This window comes from Hemicordylus capensis, chromosome 1 (assembly GCF_027244095.1).
Source record: "Hemicordylus capensis ecotype Gifberg chromosome 1, rHemCap1.1.pri, whole genome shotgun sequence".
In the NCBI taxonomy this organism is placed as follows: domain Eukaryota; kingdom Metazoa; phylum Chordata; class Lepidosauria; order Squamata; family Cordylidae; genus Hemicordylus; species Hemicordylus capensis.
Window position 1 is genome coordinate 263,604,507 of NC_069657.1, and position 19,036 is coordinate 263,623,542.

General features: G+C 45.0%; 1 protein-coding gene across 5 annotated transcripts in view; it reads right to left on the minus strand.

Annotated features, from left to right (window-relative positions):
- MCM8 (minichromosome maintenance 8 homologous recombination repair factor) overlaps positions 1–19,036 on the minus strand; it is a 49,359-nt gene that overhangs the window by 13,482 nt on the left and 16,841 nt on the right. For all 5 annotated transcript variants that reach the window (XM_053284789.1, XM_053284790.1, XM_053284791.1 and 2 more), the window contains 8 exons: positions 13,655–13,685; positions 12,777–12,917; positions 11,818–11,959; positions 8,250–8,445; positions 7,153–7,372; positions 5,503–5,712; positions 3,214–3,290; positions 1,664–1,853 (listed from right to left, as the gene is read on the minus strand). In XM_053284789.1, coding sequence (XP_053140764.1) covers positions 1,664–1,853; positions 3,214–3,290; positions 5,503–5,712; positions 7,153–7,372; positions 8,250–8,445; positions 11,818–11,959; positions 12,777–12,917; positions 13,655–13,685 — 1,207 coding nt within the window. The remainder of the gene's footprint in view (positions 1–1,663; positions 1,854–3,213; positions 3,291–5,502; positions 5,713–7,152; positions 7,373–8,249; positions 8,446–11,817; positions 11,960–12,776; positions 12,918–13,654; positions 13,686–19,036) is intronic.

Here is a 19,036-nt window from a genome sequence, read left to right on the forward strand (position 1 = left end):
AAACAACAGTCTCCCAAATTAATCAGCGCACACTCCATGAGAGCGTATGCTGCTTCTGCAGCACACTTATCTGGCCTCTGTTTCAAAGACATCTGTGCTGTGGCCACCTGGTCGTCACACCTGCCTTTCATCAAACATTATGCTGTGGACTTACGTTTGGCTGCGGAGGCCAACTTTGGGCAAGAGGTACTCAAAAGGATCCTCTGGTAGTGGGTGCACCCTCCGCCAAGGGAAAAAGCTAGTTAATTACCCATTTCTCATGATGACAATAGATCACTTCCAGATAGACAGGTTGCTTACCTGTAACTTATGATCTGGAGGTGATCAGTTGTCAGTCATGAGAGCTGCCCGTACTTCCCCACTGCAGCATTTTCTAAACAAGTCTGACTTACCTATTGGATCAATGAATCCCACACTGTGTGGGTCATCTATCATCAGACGGATCTCCAAGAAACTGAGACAAAATGGTGCTCGACTGCCAGGAAAAGCAAGGCACAGAGCAAGTGCACAGCAGGGATGGGTTCCAAAGAGGAGCTAGTTAATCTATCCGTGAGGTCCCTGCGCAAGCGCAGTAACCCATTTCTCATGACTGACAATGGACCATCTCCAGATCATAAGTTACAGGTAAGCAACCTGTCTTATCTCATTTGGCATTAGTTTAGTCAAGAAGGCTTCAAGGCAAAGTGTACAGAAATATTTGCAATCAAACCAGAAAATATGAAGCAAGAGCTAAACTAAGTAAGCATAACAGATGTTCCAGTACAGTTGGAGGAGATAACCGTTAATCTGTCAGACAGGATGAGAGTGGTAGATTTTAAGATGTCCTTGAAGGGCTGCGATTGAGACAGGTGGTAATTTCAGGAGAGTGATTGTTGTTGCTCTCTTCTCCCGCCAAAAGTATTGGTTGCAGAAATATGTCCCTAAGTGCAACACAGCCCTTCTGGGCATATTTCTGAAAGCTAATCTGGGGAAATTATTCACTGCTCCCCCTCTGCGTATGCTCGGCTGCAGGACAAGTATTGGGCTGAGTTCTACAGCAGTCTCTGCAAGGGTGCAGCCTCCTAGCACGGTGTAACAGGTTGGCCACTTATCAGTATTCAGATGGTAAAATATTGCACAAAACATAAAATGCGCAAAAATCAAGATGTCAGATTACTCAAGGAACAATTTTTTTTTACAAGACTTTCACCTTGTTCTCTATCACATCAAGGTAAAGATAAAGGTTGTGCCGTCGAATCGGTGTCGACGCCTGGCAAACACAGAGCCATGTGGTTTTCTTGGTAGAATACAGAAGGGGTTTATCATTGCCATCTCCCATGCAATATGAGATTATGCCTTTCAGAACCTTCCTATATCGCTGCTGCCCAATATAGGAATTTCCCATTTTCTGGGAAACACACCAGAAGGGATTCGAACCAGCAGCCAACTGCTCTCTAGGCTGGTGGCTTCCCCGCTGCACCAAAGTGATATATTAGCATAACAATGAACTTCAGACACAATTCTAAAAATGTATAGGCCAATGGGTAAATAATAAAAGCTGGCGCAATATATCTGGGTCCCTCGAACAATGCAAGCAGAAATGCTCGGATCTCCTGCCCCGCTGCATAAGTGCATTCCAGCTAATTCATACTTCCCAAAACTCATATTATTTATATTGACTTACTTTTATGTTTGCCTCCTTTGCAATCTGTCGAAGCTGTTGAAACTCAAAGAGGTTGTTGTAGGTTCTTTCTGCAATACTGTGGAGGGCAGAAACAAATCTCTTCGCTTGCGACCTGTTGCTCATTCCAGAACCATGCTGAGAACGTTCAAAATCTAACTTCCCAAACTCATCAGAATACGTTCCTAGCATACTTGAGGAAGGAAACACACACACACACACACCATCAGCAATCAATTAAGGCAAAAATTCAAATGCAGTTCTCTAGCTAGTTTGTAACAGTTAATATTCCCTGCCCTTCATCACAACAATTGCTTTCACTGTTCCCTCTAAGGCGTGTGCATGTGCGCACACTCACAAGTTTTCTAATGTCTGCTCAGTTAATTTTAGATCCTGCTCAGGTTGAATTAGGAAGGCCCCACTCTGAATGCATGTGCACACACTTGATACTGCCGCCCAAAACAAAATTCATTCTGCACAGAGATGAAAAAAATTAGAGGGGCCACTGATTGCTATATGCCTTCATTTAAAAATAAGTAGTTTCCGTAGTTTGCTTTTCCAGTCACTAGCTCAACAAAACCTTGCACAAAGTTCAACTCAGTGATTATAATTTCTTCAAGGACAAACAGAACCAGTTAATGTCTATGCTATTTACTGATTTTCATTGGCAGTGGGAATTAACAGATCCCATATACTGTTAACTGAGTTGGAGCAAACATATACAAGCTACCAAAATTCTTATTCCAAGTGGCTAATTCCACATTGCATGCTGCATTTACTGCTAATGTGCTTTACCTGTTGAGCTATTCCAGGTTTTACATTATGTTACATTTGGGGGAATGGGAGGAGGTTTTAGAACTGAGAAGCTGTAGTGGAGGTGAGGAGGAAGGCGGAGGAGGCAGCTTCTTAACCTATTCCCTGCCAATTGGTTTTCTGCTCAAAATTTCCCTCAAGCTGGGGACATTTTCCACTGGATGCTATATGCATTATTTGTGTGTGTGTACATACATGTGCACACACACCCACACACACACACCCCAGAGAGAGTAGAGATCTTGAGCGATCTAAAATGGATGGGGGAGGGTTAAGCACCACTCCACACAACAATTTCCTTATCCTGAATTGGCTATGCTCTTAAAAAAGAAGAAATGCATTGTAGCACTGTTAGATTCACATATAAAACATGCAATTATAGCTCCCCATGTGATAAAAACCAATGTTTAGGTTTTCCTTCCAGGATGGGGAGGGATATTATAAATTGCCCTTTGGTTTTTGTCCATCCAGGAGGCAATACTGTTCAGCAGATTATTGACCCAATGTGCATCATCGCTTTTCCACTAGCTAAGACCTGATAGTTTGCATGCATGGAAAAAACAAAGTTTAAACTATTCCTCCCAATCTAGTGACTCCACTTTGCACCAGATCTTTAAAAGCAGTTCTATTCATTCACTGAAGTAAATGAAGGCAGCATCTGCTTATGAAGAGCTGGACAAGTGCATTAGAGCACCAGAGTTTGATCTGCAGCAAATTGTGCTTTATCTATTGTATCTTACCTGTATTTCATTATTTCTACGACATCCTCAGCATCCTCTTTGGTAGCCTTTTCTCTCAGTTCTAATCTTGACCGTGCCTTAAATAAAAAGCATAATAAACAAACTCATATAATATTCCAATCTATCTACTATTTAGTCATCCCTAAAGGATATTACATGAAGGGAACAGGGATTGTGGAGAAGAGTTTGCACCTGGACCTGAAGAGTATAAGAACTACAGAGTTATCATCTCATTATTCGTGGGGGTTACAGCTTTATATATGTCCTAGAGAAGATCTTCCACTAACAGTTGTGCAATATTGAGGAGCACCACAACTTTGCATGGCTCCACAAACTTCTTAAGTGTGAGCAACTTCTCCCACACTAGTGAAATATGTCTGGATAACAGCCAGCGCCAGTCAAGGTAGACAATACTAGGCTATGTCAAGCCAAACCAATGGTCTGACTTCATATAAGGCAACTTCAGATACAGTACTTTGAGAATGAACTGGACACAGAATACTTTTGATGATATGAATAGGATTTCAGAGGCCATAAGTCAAGACACTTTAGATCTAGTGTTTCTTATATTTTCATCCAAAGGAATATGGCCTTAACAGAGAGCAATAATATTTCACCTCTGTTTGCCATTTTCAAATACCAACACTGCTTAGAAGCCTATCTTCTTCAAATCAGCTATGTGCTCTTACTATACTGAGGTTTAACATGGTGCCAACAGTTACATTGAAAGATTTGTTCATGTCCAATATGTGGCCCTTTTTTGTGGTACAGTAGAAATTGAAGATCTTGTGTGCTACTTTTCAAAATTCCCTGTTTACATATCAGTAGGAATATACTTCTTTCCCAACTGCTGTTGGCCGAAGAAAATTGGTCAGATCTTCATGAGTTTTTTTGTTGGCTAACAGATGTCAAAAGAGTATTAATGAAGACAGCTGCTTATATTTCAGCATTACTAGAATCCCATGCTGCTTTTACCAAGTCTCATGTTGTGAACTTAGTTTGTTCGTTTGCTTGTTTAACATTTTTATACCACCCAAAACTTACATCTCTGGGTGGTGTACAACAGAAAATGACAACCGAAAAGTTAAAACATTAGTTAAAATAAACAAACATCAGAGAAATTAAAACATTGGTTAAAATAAATGACAGCAAAAAGTTAAAGCATTACAACAACTTAATATTTTAAAACTATGTTAAAACTATTAAAACGGTATTTAAATAAAAGTTGATTATCTTTTGCCCACTCAAATATTTCTTCTTTCTGATGGAATTCCGGTACAGACTTTTCCCCCCTCTGCTAAAAATCCACTAACATGTCAGCAGACTGACACCTGTCAAAATCTACTTATTGTAAAACTCTAGTATGAATACATCCTCTATAATAAAGAGCCTGTGTGTGCACCCGTGTCTCTGCGCCCGTGTCTTCCTCGGCCATTCTGGGCATGCGCAGAGCGCATGCCCAGAACGTCCGAGGAAGATATGGCCGCAGGGACCAGGCGGCCATGTTGGCTGGATGGCCGGCCCGGCCGCGGGACCGGCCAGGCCGCGGAGACAAGGCGGCGGGCCGGGCCGCGGCGGCGGAGGCGAGCCGGCGGCTGCAGCGGGGAAGGCGAGCCGGCGGCCGTGGCCACACCGGGGAAGGCGAGCCGGCGGCCGCGGCCACACCGGGGAAGGCGAGCCGGCGGGTGGTCTCCGTGGTGGTGCGGCAGCGGCGGCCCAGCAACACGGAGGAGGAGCAGCCACGGCCAGGTAAGTAGAACTTTCAAAATGGAGGAGCAGGGGGAAGGGCAAGAGGGAGTGGGGCAAGGGGGAGTGGGGCAGGGGCAAGAGGGAGTGGGGGAGTGGGGAGGGGCAAGAGGGAGTGGGGCAGGGGGAGGGGCAAGAGGGAGGAGAGGGCAAGGGGGAGGGGAGGGCAGGAGGGAGTGGGGGAGGGCAAGAGGGACTGGGGCAGGAGGCTGAGAGGGAGGGAAGGGTGAGAGAGAGGGGTGGGAGGGGAAGAGGCAAGAGTGTGGGGCAGAAGGGAGGGAGGGAGAATGGGGCAGGAGAGAGAAGGGAACAGCCAGCCCCAAAGAGCGAGGTGCAGGCGAGGAGGCAGCGGGGGAAGCCGGGCGAGGCAGCAGCAGAGCCACCGCCTCGGCCAGTGGATGCGGTGCGGCTGAGGCAGTGGCGGAGCCGCCGCCTCGGCCAGAGGAAGCGGTGGGCACGGCCGGGTGGAGGCTGGCCCCAAAGGTCTACTAGCGCCCGTTAATTTAACGGGCTTAAAGATACTAGTTTGAAATAAAAGCATACCTCTGTTAGACGTATCAGCGACTCTAGCTGCCTAGTGGTGATAGGTGTACTATCTGCTCTTTGGCTTTGTTGTCGGAGCTCAAGATAGAATTCCTGAAGGACCCGAGCGGCTTCTGGAGACAGTCTGGGGTGTACATACTGCCGAGCATAGCCAACATATTTCCTTAAGAGTTGGTGTGGAATTGGGTCAAAAGTTTCTCCTGGATTGACCTGACAATTTCACACATGGTTCAGATGTTAGAAGGTTTTACTTTAGCTGGAAAAACAAGTAAATGCTAGCAGAGCCCCTGTATAGGAGCGAAAAGAAATCCTACACATGCAATGGAGGGAAGATTCAATTTCATTTCAGCAGCAGTTCCTAGTGCATATGGGGTACTGTCCTAAAAGGAGCCTGATTGGGAGCCTTCTGGGGTGGGGCCTGCTGCTGGAAGAATGGGGCAGAGCAAAAAGCCCCTGTACATGAGAGGAATGCTGCCTACCATGCTTTGGATTTGAACTACTGTGCTTCAACAAAGGGGATTCAAGACATTTTATTACTAAGAGCTGGCAAAACCTATTTGGATGTAGTATCCATTTAGAGTGCTTAGATTCTTCAGAAAAAGCAGTGAAGAAAAGCTAAATAGCAAGTCATATGGCAATACCATAACCAGTCTACTCCAGAGTTTCAACAAACTACCACCTTAGAAACATAGGAATGTTTGACGGGCCTAGAAGAGCAAGCTCAAGGTATAAACTTTGAAACGCTAAACTGTTAACATTTCACAAAGCCAGGCAAGAAGGCTTTTACAGTCCCACAAAGCCCCTTAAGCTTTAGTGAGAATTTTGGACATGCTCCACACGCATGCAATTTGACTGGACCAGAAGCAGAACAAAAGGGAGACTGCCAGGAAGGCCAAAATTCTGCATGGCTGCAAAGACAAGACTAGCAAAGGCTACTAGTTTTGATGTCTATAGGCTACCTCCAGGTTCAGAGGAAAGATACCTCTGAATGCTAGTGGCAGGCATGCAACACATGAGAGGGGGCATGCCTTCATCTCCTGGTTGTGGATTTCCTAGAGACATCTGATGGGGAAAGCACTGTGGGAAACAGGCTGCTGGACTAGATAGGCCTTGAGTATAGATCCAACCAGGCTCCTCCTCTTATGTAAATAGCAGGATCTGGTTTTCAAATCTAAAAATCCTCACCTGTGTGTGTGATTTTTTGAAGTTAAAAAAGTTTATTTCTACCCCACATGGAAGTAGAGGAAACATGTTCACAAATGTTAGAGGCAGTTGTCTAACTCAGAAGCCAAGGGTTATCTGGGTGAGGAATTATATACTATGGATATCAGACCTTGCCCCTATGCTCTTGTTGCTCACCAAAACATTATCAGTATCATCCCAACCTCCCCACTGTTCTAGTTTCCTTAAAATAAAATTAAAAAACCACCACCAAGCAACCACTACCCCATATTCTAACCCATCCAATTTCTAACGGGGGGAAATGTACACATTATAGGAAAAGGTCTAAAAGGATTAGTAAGGACAGACAGGTGTAGATTTAAGACAGTCTGCACCACTATATCTGCTACAGATCAGCAGGAGATGCATTGCAGGATCTTTTAAAGATAATGCCCAAGTCCATTTGGTATGAAAAAACTTGCATGTCACCTTTAATCTTTCCAATAATGGTTTGTCTGAAATGGATTCGAGAATCGAAATGTTGGAATTCTGAGAGTTTCCACGAGTCACTACAGCACTGCTGCATCCAGTCTGTTTTCCAGCTCGCATTGCCATCACATGCTCGGAAAGCAAGTGGTCATGGTCTTCATTAGGTATGTCCAGCAGGATGAATACCAAGTCAAACCGGGACAATAGAGCACTGCCCATTCTACATGGAAAAACATCAGCAAGTACAATATTGATAGGTATGTAGAGTTGCATACATTTTCTCTCTATATATAGAAGTAAAACATAGTTGAAAACTTAGTTCAGGGATCAGCAACCTATGGCATAGATGCTAGAATTGATACACAAAATGCTTTTGAGTGGCACTCACATTGCTAGGAAGGCCGGCTGCTACTATGCCCACTGCTTGCTGCATCACTGCTTGCTATAGCAGCAGCAGACACCCAGGATCAGTGGCAGAGATCTCTCTGGCTGTGCCAACTGGCTGGCTTTCTCTTGAATGTGCACACACTGACAAAAGGCAAGATAGAGAGAGATTGGCGATGCCAGCTGGACAACAGTGCTGAATGCCACCAGGAATAAAAGAAATGGAGGTTAGCACGAGGCTTCCACCCCAGTGGCAAGTCCAGTGGCTGGAGGCATGCCCAGTGATATGGGCGTGAGGCAGCATCACAGCCTGGCTGAAGCTAGTGAGGTGGGTATACCAACTTCACCTCAAGCAGCACCCCTCCTTAATCTGCCCCGAAGACTTGGCACACCTCTTCCAAAAGGTTGCCAACTCCTACCTTAGTTAATGTGGGGAAAACTCCAAATGAAAAGTTCTCCTTCAAAAGAAGGGATTATATTTTTAGAACCATTTTAACACTTCTGCAAACTTCTATTTAAAAAAATTACACAAAACCCACAAGACATAATAAATATGTTGTATGTTCAAGAGAAGAAAAAATAAGCACGTTTTCTCCCTGAAAGCCAGCAGCAGCATAAGGCAATTCATTTTCTGACCATTCCTGTGATACAGACTTGAATTTTTCATACAGAACTGAAATTCCCCCACTTGTAAACATTTTAGAAACACTTACTTTAGATTCTCAGAAACCGTTTTGGCCTTGTTATAGTGTCCCCCAACTGGATTTGCTGCAGCAATGATGGATGTCCTCGCTGGTAAGCTGCAAACAATTCCGGCCTTAGCAAGACTGATACTTTGCTGTTCCATAGCTTCCAGCAAAGCTTGGTGCTGATTCCCCATCTTATCAAACTCATCTATTCCACAAATACCTAAAAACCATTTACAGAGAGGAAAAGAGAAATTGGCAGACACATCTTTCCTGAATTCTTATTCAAGGATTAAAAGTGATATGCCAGAAGCAGCTCTTTCAACCAGTATTTTTTTTCTCTCTTGCAATTTTAACCATACAATCTAGCCTCTGCTTGAAAATTGAAACCCTTACTTTGCCTCAACCAAAGTGAGCCACGTGTGCACGAGTGGGCTTTCCAGGTATGGCTATGCAGGCCTACATGCTCAACCGATATTTAGTGCTATCCGTTCAGACAGCACTTATCACCTACTTGAAAAAAGAGGGGAGGGCTTAGACTATGGCCCTGTTTGGATGTAGCATCAAACATCGGGTAGAAGAAACTGTGGTTATTAATCTGTAAACCCAAGAATCATGTCACAGATGACTGATCACCTGCGTTTGGCAACCTCCAGCTTTTGGGCAGAGGAACCCCTGCCTCTTCCTAGTACGCCCAAGTTGCATCTCAGCAAGCTCTGTTCCACTCATGTTGCCACACTAGGGGCAAGGCATCAGCACATCAGTAAAGCGGCAACTATTGGCTATGTTGGATGGGGCGTGGTCGGTACAATCATATCGTCAGGGCAAAGATATTTTATTTGTGTTACTAGGGCCTTATGTGTGTGTGTGCACAAAGCACTGGAGTGAAGAATTTTTTGAGACCTCTCCTGCTGTCTCCGTCTTGTCCTCCCATCCTTTTTTTTTTAAAAAAACCGGGAACATGCAAGGTCCAGAACACGCAGGGGAAAGTGGGCTTGCTCCAATGTGGTTGCCCCTTTAAAAGCATGAACTCTAAGGATGTGACATCCCTGTTGCCAACCAGCAGCAGGAGAAGTAAGGAGACAGCAGAGGGCAAAGCATCAACTGAGAGGTGGCCAGCAAGAAACATGGCCACCCTAGAATGGATGCATTTCTGGGCTGCTCTAAGCCAACCTCTTTCTGGTTGCGGGAGAAGCTTGCACACAAAACCCAGGTTATAGTCGCAGCAAAATTCAGACGACACAATGGTGCCTTGGAAGCTCAGGTTTCAACAGCAAAACTCACTACAAACCAAGGGAAGTGCAAGTGATTGCAGGGGTGTAGGGAGCATGGCCACGGCTGGAGGACAAAGCCCAACCCAGAACCCCTGAGTTCTTAATCACACGCACTTTGCATGTGTGCCCCCCTGCATCTGAACAGGGCCTTCAGCCCCAGGCAGCAGAGCTTCATTTCCCCTGTCAGCGCTTCACACTACACAGAACAGGCACTGCCAAGACTAAAAAAGCTCACTGCACGAGGGAGACTGTCAGACCCTTCTCCTCTCACACATACCCACACCCACTCCAAGAAGCATTTTCACCCTCCACACAAGTTCTTTTGTCCACTCAGCCCCTATGGATGCAATTGCGGGGGAAAGGAGTCCGACAGTCCTAGCCAAACAGCACCAAAAAGGCAAACACTCTCCTTCCAGGCAACCCTACAAGCACCAGAAACTGCAGCTGAGGCAGCAGCAGCAGCAGCAGCAGCAGCAGCAGCAGTAGTAGTTGCTGCCACCTCATAAGGCAGAGATAAAGGCAATCCCCTTGCTTGGCGAGGAAGTGGGCAGCGGGTGGCATGCTGCTGCTAGTTGGAAGACATGCCCCACCCCAGCCCCATGCCATCTTCGACCAAATATCCCACCCATGGCTCTCCACCCACCCACCCCGCCATTCACCTTGCTTTGTACCAGTCTCAGCATTGGCCCCATCCCCTTGCAAACTGGCATCAGATGCAGGGGTGGGGCCAATACCTGGGAGAGGGTCCGATCCTCTCCCATTCCTCCCCACCACAGCACAGCCAGAGTTTCAGTGAAACGCTGGCTGGAGAGTAGAGGGGCGTGTGTCATGTCCCAGCTGGTGAGCACTTTGTTCGTTGGCTGGGTGTGGGCAGGGGCAAGGGTGCACACTGTCCAAGGGCGAGCCTTGGCAGCTCCCCCAGATCCTGGCAGCCGGGGAACAATTGTCCTCCCTTGCTCCATAGTCCCTACGCCCCTGCGCAGTTGGGTGACAAAACTGCGGCTTCACACATTCGACCACAAACTCCAGCCTCTGGCAAGTTTCTCTCTGGTTTGGCATTATGTCCAAACGGGGCCTGTGTGCCTTCAACAGGCAATTTATGTAGCCAAAGATGACAATGCTGACAATCTGTTCAGGAATTACCTATCTGGTTCTAAATGTAGTATCCAAAACTGCATACCCAGCCCTGAGCTGAAATAGAGTGCTGCACACGCAGCCCAGGAACAAAGTGCAGAACATCCTTTTGCAGGCACTTTGGAAAGGCTTGATTCTGTTGAAGCTTGCTTTAACACACTGACGATTCAAGACAACTACATATTGCAAAACTGGCTTTCAAAATATGAATAGGAGCAGTTCAAGGCAGGACTTGACTAGTCAAAGATGTACATTGAAAAATAATAGTAAACACAGAAGTGTGAAGAGTGCTCAATGGATCTTATACCATGCCTGAAAATTAAGCTATTACAACGGTGGTTTGAACATTAGCATTGCCAGCTTCAGTTCCTTTCAAGCCCACAAATACCAAAAGGCAAGAGTGTGAAAAAGTAATTCCAGGCAGGGAAGCTCAACTCTAGGACATGGCTTCATTTGCAATAAATTGTGCAAATTCAATACAATAGGGTTATGAACTGCCTTGTAAATGGAATTATTTCCCAGTAGAACATACTAGAAAGTGGGGATGGGGGCGGGAGGAGAGACCAAAACCTCCTAGAATTTAAGAGAGCACTTTCTTCGACACGAATCCCACCACCTATTAAGATCGGGAGAGGTCCAGTTGTGGTTACCACCAGCTCATTTGGTGGCAACCCAAAACTGAGTCTTGTCTAGGGTTACCCCACAGCCCTGAAACACCCCCCCAAATGAAATCAAAACCTCTTCATCTCTGGCTGGTTTAAGCAACTTTTGAAAACAACTATTTTATGAGGCTTTTAGTTAATAATGTTTTAAAGTTTTGCTGATTATTATTTTAATTTGTTTTATATGATTTTAGGTTTTAATTGTTGCATTTTAATTGTAAACTGCCCAGAGATTGTATATGGGGCAGTATAGAAAAATGATAAATAAATAAAATAAACCCAGCTTCCTCCTGCTCCTCACACAAGCTACCACAAGTCAATCATCACAGAGGAGACATATCAAAAATTGATTTAGAAATATGTCATGGTAATTTTAACTGTATATTGCGACACCAAAATTCATGTGAAGTGCTTCGAAGCCCTCAGCCATCACTTTGATAAGAGTTCAGGAATAAACCAGCTAAAACTGATTTTATCAAAAATTGCTAAGAAAATCTACCCACAAAAAGGAAGAGTTTTGTGTACCTTGATCTCCAAGCACAAGAGCACCAGCTTCCAAAGCAAAGTCTCCAGAGGCACTGTCTCTAGAGAGAGTTACAGTCAGGCCAGAGGTGGTGGTAGCATTGCCACAAACATATACACCACGAGGTGCAATATTGCATACAGCCTAAGGAAACAAATGGAAAAAGCTACTTATGCATGCTACAGTTTGGTGACCATAGTTACACAGGAACATAAGAAGCTGCCTGATACTGAGCCTGACCATTGGTCCATCTATCTCAGTAATGTCCACTCTGACTAGCAGCAGCTCTCCAAAGTTTCAGGCAGGAGTCTTTCCCAGCCCTACCTGGAGATGCTGCCAGGGATTGGACCTGGGACCGTCTGCATGCAAGGCAGATGTTCTACTGCTATGGCCCCATTCCCAGCCAACTGAATGTCTCCAGCTCTCAATCTGAATTTTTCCTCTGTGGGAAAGAAATAAACCCCAAAGAATTGAAGCACGCCACTGATTTAGTGATTGGCTTCCTGCCCTCACTCAGAAACAACTTCTTTTTAAAAGAGAAAAGAAAATCCAGTCCAATGAAGAACTCTGTTTAACTCAAATGCTCACATACCCATTGCATTCTTGGTGCAGTATGTGAGGCATTATTTTAGACCCATGTTTGATTCATATGAAGTTAAACTAAAAGAATCAAACAATCAGAGTTAAAACTAAACGAAAAGATTAAGACAGCCTCAGAAGAAAAATAGATGGCATTTTCCTATATTCAAAGTACAATGGCATCCAATGTTACAATATATCGGCTGACACAATGAGGAAAATTACTGAAAGTAGTCCCCTTGAAATGAAAAGGACAAGTGAGTTTTTTAATTTCAATGGGATGACTTTAAGTAATTGTCCTCATCGTGTCAGCCAGTTTGTAAAAACATGTTAGAGATCAAAATGTGAAATAAACTATATGTATTAGTAAATGAATCCATACTTGCAACATCTGACTCTTCCCCAATCCAGGATCTCCAACTACCAGTATATGTGGGTCTCCTCGAATAGGAATCCTGTTTTTGTCATCCACATATTTTTGACACCCTCCAAATAATGCCAGCACTAAACCGGCTTTCACAATCTGTGAAATGAAAGAGAGAGACACGTGCACACGAAGGATTAGCTCAGGGTGGCAGCATGATCCACATGAGGCCTGTCACTGTCTGACAGGAACTTGAGAACCCTACCCTTCAAAATGCAGAGAGGAAAATGCAAACTACTACTGAAGCAATAACAAAGCAATTATTTAAAAAAAAAACCCATGATGTTTGTATTTTAAACTCTCATTAAATCAATTAATAGGAAATAGGAACAGCAATCCTATGTTATAATTTGCAATGTTGGTGGTATTATTTTGATTTTATTGCTATATTTTAACCTTGTAAAAAGCACCTTGGGATAAGGTATGAGAGATAGTATATAAATTCATCTATAAATAAAATCTCAGACAAATTCCTATAAAACTAAATTATAAAAAACTTAAAAGTTTTTTTATCATCAAAAAAATGATAGCCCAATTTTCACTGTGGCTATCGGAACCTCTTAGGTCAGATAGTATGAAACATCAAGACATTTTGTTTTAATCTATTAATTGAATCCTGTGAGGAGCAGGGGAACACAGGGCAATTGAAGCCTCAACCTTACAAAGTGCTACTCAAGTTTCTCAGTTTGGTTTGCCAATCAGCAAATTGAAAAAATATAATCAATTCAAAAACTGGGGTGGTTGTTGTTTTTAAAAGCCCTTTAAGTACAAACAAGCTGAGACTTTAGGGGATTTTCTGGTAAGCACTTAGACTTTCTGAACTGGAATCCACTTACCTCATGACCATAGATAGCAGGACAAACAGAGCTAGAAGGAAAACATATGTGTGTGATTATTTAAAACTAGTATGTGAATATCTAAGACAATGTATGAACTGTGCTATCCACATGAAAACTTTCTGCTAAGGCATTGCAAATTCTGCACCATTAAAAAGCTGAATTTTTCAGCCTATATCAGTTATGGCAATAAGCAAACTTCCATGCACTTTCTGTGCAAACAAACTTTCCATACATGCATTCATGAGGAGCAGCAAAGGCAAGGTGCTGCACAGAGCATTGAAGTATTCCCTACTGAATGCCCTGTTTTGGCTTCAGAGATCTCATCAAGCATTGCTGCACACTTTCAAACCCATCTTTGCTGCCATAACAGGTAGTACAAAACATTTTAAAAAATGAAAGTCGGGATTGTTAGATACTGAACTCCAAGCCCAATATCATATTCTGTTGGAGAGAATTATTGAATACACACAGCCCTGCCAATATATCTTGCTAGCTGTAATAGAATTAGCAAAATCAATCTTAGGGTTTTCTTACAAGCTTCAGAACTTAAAATTCTTTATGCAAACATCGGAATTTTAAGTTCTTGATTCCAGGTTCTTTAAGACAATGGGGACTATCCAGCCAAAGTTAAGCACTTTCATGGGAGACTTAAGCAAACATCATGTCTCTCCTACTGAAATCAGTAAGATGACTCTCCAGTAGAAAAGCAGGTCTGTGTGTTCTTTACAAAGGAGTCATTCTGTGGCTACAGTAGGCATAGTGATTGTGAGGTCACAAATCAATCTCTGGAATGGAGAGATTCAGAATGGGAATCTCTGGAATGGAGAGACAGTCCAGGCTGTTGACACAGTTGCTCCTAAACGCCCTCTCCGACTTGGTGGAGCCCGATCTGCTCCTTGGTTTTCCTCGGAGCTTAGGGTGATGAAACAACTCGGGTGACAGCTGGAACAATGCTGGAGGAAGAGTCATGACACATCTAACCAAACACGGGCCAGAGCCCATTTTAGGGACTACTCCGTGGCGGTGGGGGCAGTGAAGAAATGCTTTTTCTCCGTCTCCATTGCATCTGCTCAGTGCAGACCAGCAGAGCTATTTCGTGTGGCAAAGACATTGTTCCACACATCCCCCCAGGTGGAGGAGGAATCATCTACAGCCCGTTGTGATCAGTTTGTGTGTCAATTTGCAGATAAAGTCGCTCACATCCATGCTAATTTGGACTCCAGAGTTTTGGCAGTTCTGGCAGACGTGCCTCTGATACCATCTGGTCCTATTGTGTTGGATTCTTTTCAATTGGTGCAGCCTGAGGATGTGGACAAGATCCTGGGCAGCGTGTGGGCGACATCGTGTGCTCTTGACTCTTGCCCTTCATGGCTAATAAAAGCTGCCAGGGAGGGTGCAGGCAGATGGTTGGAGGTGATTATTAATGCTTCATTAAGAAAGGGCAAGATCCCATCGTGCCTCAAGGAGGCGATGGTAAGACCATTATTTAAAAAACCCTCCCTTGATCCCTCCAACTCGAACAACTATAGATCTGTCTCTAATCTTCCCTTTTGGGGCAAGGTGATAGAGCATGTGGTGGAGTCCCAGCTGCAGAGGGTCTTGGATGATATGGATTATCTGGACCCTTTTCAATCTGGCTTCCTCCCTGGATATGGGACTGAAACTGCCTTGGTTGCTTTAGTGGATGGCCTACACTGGGAACTAGACGGGGTGTACGTCCCTGTTGGTTCTTCTGGACCTCTCAGCGGCGTTTGATACCATCGACCATGGTATCCTTCTGCTAGAGGACTGTTGCTCGGCTCCATGGCCATTGGCCCGTGGGGTTCCGCAGGGATCGATTTTGTCCCCTATGCTGTTTAACAGCTACATGAAACTGCTGGGAGAGGTCATCTGGGGTCTTGGACTGAGTTGTCAGCAATATGCGAATGACACTCAGCTCTATCTCTCCTTGTCACCTGATGCTAGGGAGGCAGTGAATGTCCTGAATTGGGGGCTGGAGGCCGATGGGTTGGATGTGGGCTAATAAACTGAGACTGAATCTGGACCAGACAGAGGTAATGTTGGTTAGTAGGAGAGCCAATCGGGATGAGGAGATTTTATTGGTTCTGGATGGGGTTGCACTCCCCTTGAAGGAGCAAGTATGGAGCTTGAGGGTATTACTGGATCCGGATTTGCTTTTGGAAGCTCAGATGGAGGTGGTGGCCAGGGGTGCCATTGAACGGCTTCAACTAGTGCGCCAGTTGTGTCACTTTCTCGTGAAGGCAGATCTGGCCACAGTTATTCATGCCTTAGTCAAGTAATGGCTGGATTACTGCAACATGCTCTACATGGGGCTGCCCTTGAAGAATATCCGGAAACTGCAGCTAGCGCAAAATGCAACAGCTAGGATTTTATCTGGAGCTGCCCATTGGGATCACATCACACCCATTTTGAAAGAGCTGCACAGGCTACCAGTTTGTTTCTGGGTCCAATTCAAGGTGCTGGTTTTGACCTTTAAAACCCTTAACGGTTTGGGCCCGGGTTACCTGAGGCCTGTTCCCAAGGCTGGCTGCCTGCTTGACGAGGTCATATGAGGGAGGCTCGGCTGTCATGCATGTAGGACAGGGCCTTCTTTGTCACTGCCCCCAGACTCTGGAATGCTCTCCCAGTGACTATCCGCTCCTCAGTCTCCATCACAGTTTTTAGAAAGCGTGTTAAATCTTGGATTTTTACCCAGACTTTTATAAGATTGTCTCTACAGCTGCTTCTTTGTATTTTGTACAGTTCTTATGCTTGTAATTCAAATCTTTTCAGTGAGATTTGTTTTATATTTTAGCTTAATATTTTAATTATCATTTTTATAGTCTTGTTTTTTTTATTTTTATGAAACGCCTTGGGATTGTTTTCATGAAAGGCTGTATACAAATTTAACAATAAATAAAATAAGTAAAATGGCATAGATGACATACTGTCCTCCCTCAGAGACCACTAGTCATGGAGGAAATACAATGAGGGTCTCCCCCAATGAGCACTCACAAGTTTTAAAGCATCTTGTTGTTCTATTTCTATCACTATAATGGGTAGACAAGTTCCTCATTGCCACATTTTAGCATTCATATTTTTGTTTTTGTTGTTTTATTCAGCTCTCTCTTTACATACAGAGATACAGAGGCTGCACGACCCTCAGCATCATATTCCTGGGAGCAAAAAGGGCTTCTTTGGGAGATGGGGGAGAAGCAAAAACTCACTCCCCCCCAACCTGTCCCTGCACTGGGCTGCAGAAGAAAAAACAGGTTGCTTACCTGTAACAGGTGATCTGGAAGTGGTCCTGGACAGTCATAACTGTGGGTTCTGTGCCTGCGCAGACGAGCTTCGGCAAGAATTCTATAGCTCCTTGAGACGCCTGCAACCGCCTACTGCACATGACTGCAGCACCATCTGGTGGCGGTTGGGCGTCCTCATACTCAGTTTCTTGATGGCCGACTTAAAGTATCTTAAAGCTTCATTTCAACTTCAGCTTGTGCCACAGCGGGGATGGACGGGCAGGTTTTATGACTGTCCAGGACCACTTCCAGATCGCCTGTTACAGGTAAGCAACCTGTTTATCTGGATAGTGGTCCTGGACATTCATAACTGTGGGTGAATTACAAGCAACCTCGTTGGAGGCAGGTGCCACAAGCTACTGCAACACTCTTAAGGACTGCCCGTCCAAATTCTGCTTGTGCTGCGTTATGGAAGTCCACAGCACAGTGTTTTATAAAGGTCTGGTGAGAAGCCCAGGTAGCCGCAGTGCAAATATCGTCAAAACTTATGCCAGCCAGGTGTGCAGCTGAAGAAGCATAGGCCCTGGTTGAATGTGCATGGAGCATGGCGGGCGGGGTGACACCCTGAACATCGTATGCAAACTTAATCATCTCCACCAACCAGAAAGAGAGCTTCTGTCTATTTGGTGACAAGCCTCTATGTTTTCCTTTCTCGCAAATGAATAAATGAGTTGTTCATCTCACATGACATGTAGCCTTTAGATAGTATAGAAGGGTCCTGCGCACATCCAGAAAATCCATCGAATGTTCTAGAGGTGTGGACGGTTCCCTAAAGAAGGTTGGTAGCACAATATTAGTGTTCAAGTGAAAGTTTGTAACAATCTTTGGCCTGAATTCCGGATCCAGATGCATAACTACACGGTCTGGAAAGAATGTGGTGTAGGGCTCATCAATACGAAGGGCTCGGAGCTCATTGACCCGCTTCGCGGAGGTCAAAAAGCAAAAGCAGGAGAAGCGGACAGGGACGGCAGGGGAGTTCTCCTGCCGACCCCTCGTTGCGGTGGGAAGGGAAGGGGCGGCAGGGGGCTTGGGGGCTTAAAGGGGGCGGCTGCCAGCCGAACGGGGGCATTTAAGAGGGCGGCAGGGACTGGGAGATACCCTGCCGCCTGATTCAGTATTCAAAAGGAGAGCCGCGCCGAGAGGGGGAATGAAGCGGGCGGCAGGGAGGTCTGCCGCCCGCTTGCTCTAAGAAATACGGCGGCATTCTTGAGGGGGTAAGTAAAGCCCCCCCCCCCGAACTCTTTTGGAACCCCCCACCCCAGTGCCAGACCACAGCTCCGCGGTTCCGTGCACATCCCTATTCCGGAGTCAGAGAGAGGGGTCCGATATTATCAAACAAGCCGTGAGGGAAAAAGAAAGTAGAATGGTCCAAACAGTCTGCGTTTTTTCTTTCCTTTTCTTAGTTCAAAAGTCCAAAACGAAATCCAAAAGAGTAGTCAATCCTTTCCGTAGTCATCAGCCAAAATATTAGTATCAATTAAAAGGTAAAATAGTAAGATCTGAGGAGCAACTGTTTCCAAAGACTGATCCTAATGGCGGTCAGCAAGAAACTGAGTATGAAGATGCCCAACCGCCACCAGATGGTGCTGCAGTCACGTGCAGTAGACGGTTGCAGGCGTCTCGAGGAGCTATAGAATTCTTGCCGAAGCTGGTCTGCACAGGCGCAGAACCCACAGTGATGAATGTCCAGGACCACTATCCAGATCCTTCAATGCACATCTGGGAGCATGCTGCCCCTCTTCCACCCTTGTAGCACTGGGGAAGGTGATTAGGGGCTCATTACTAACTACAAGTTTGCACTTAAACAATTGTTCCTGCTCTGTAATTAAGTAATAAGCAACATATGTCCACAAAAAATGTGACCCCTGCTTATATATGTAGACTTAATTAATAGTATGATGGTGGCAAGCAGGCGCTTTAAACAGAGGAAGGCAGCTCTTACCTGCCCTGTTACCTGTTATGGACAGTGTGGCGCTGTCCATAACAAACAGCAACACTGTGTGGGGGCTTCCTGTTTGGGAACAGGAAATTCCCTGTTCCCAGCATCCCTCGGGCATCATTGTCCTGTAAATGGCAT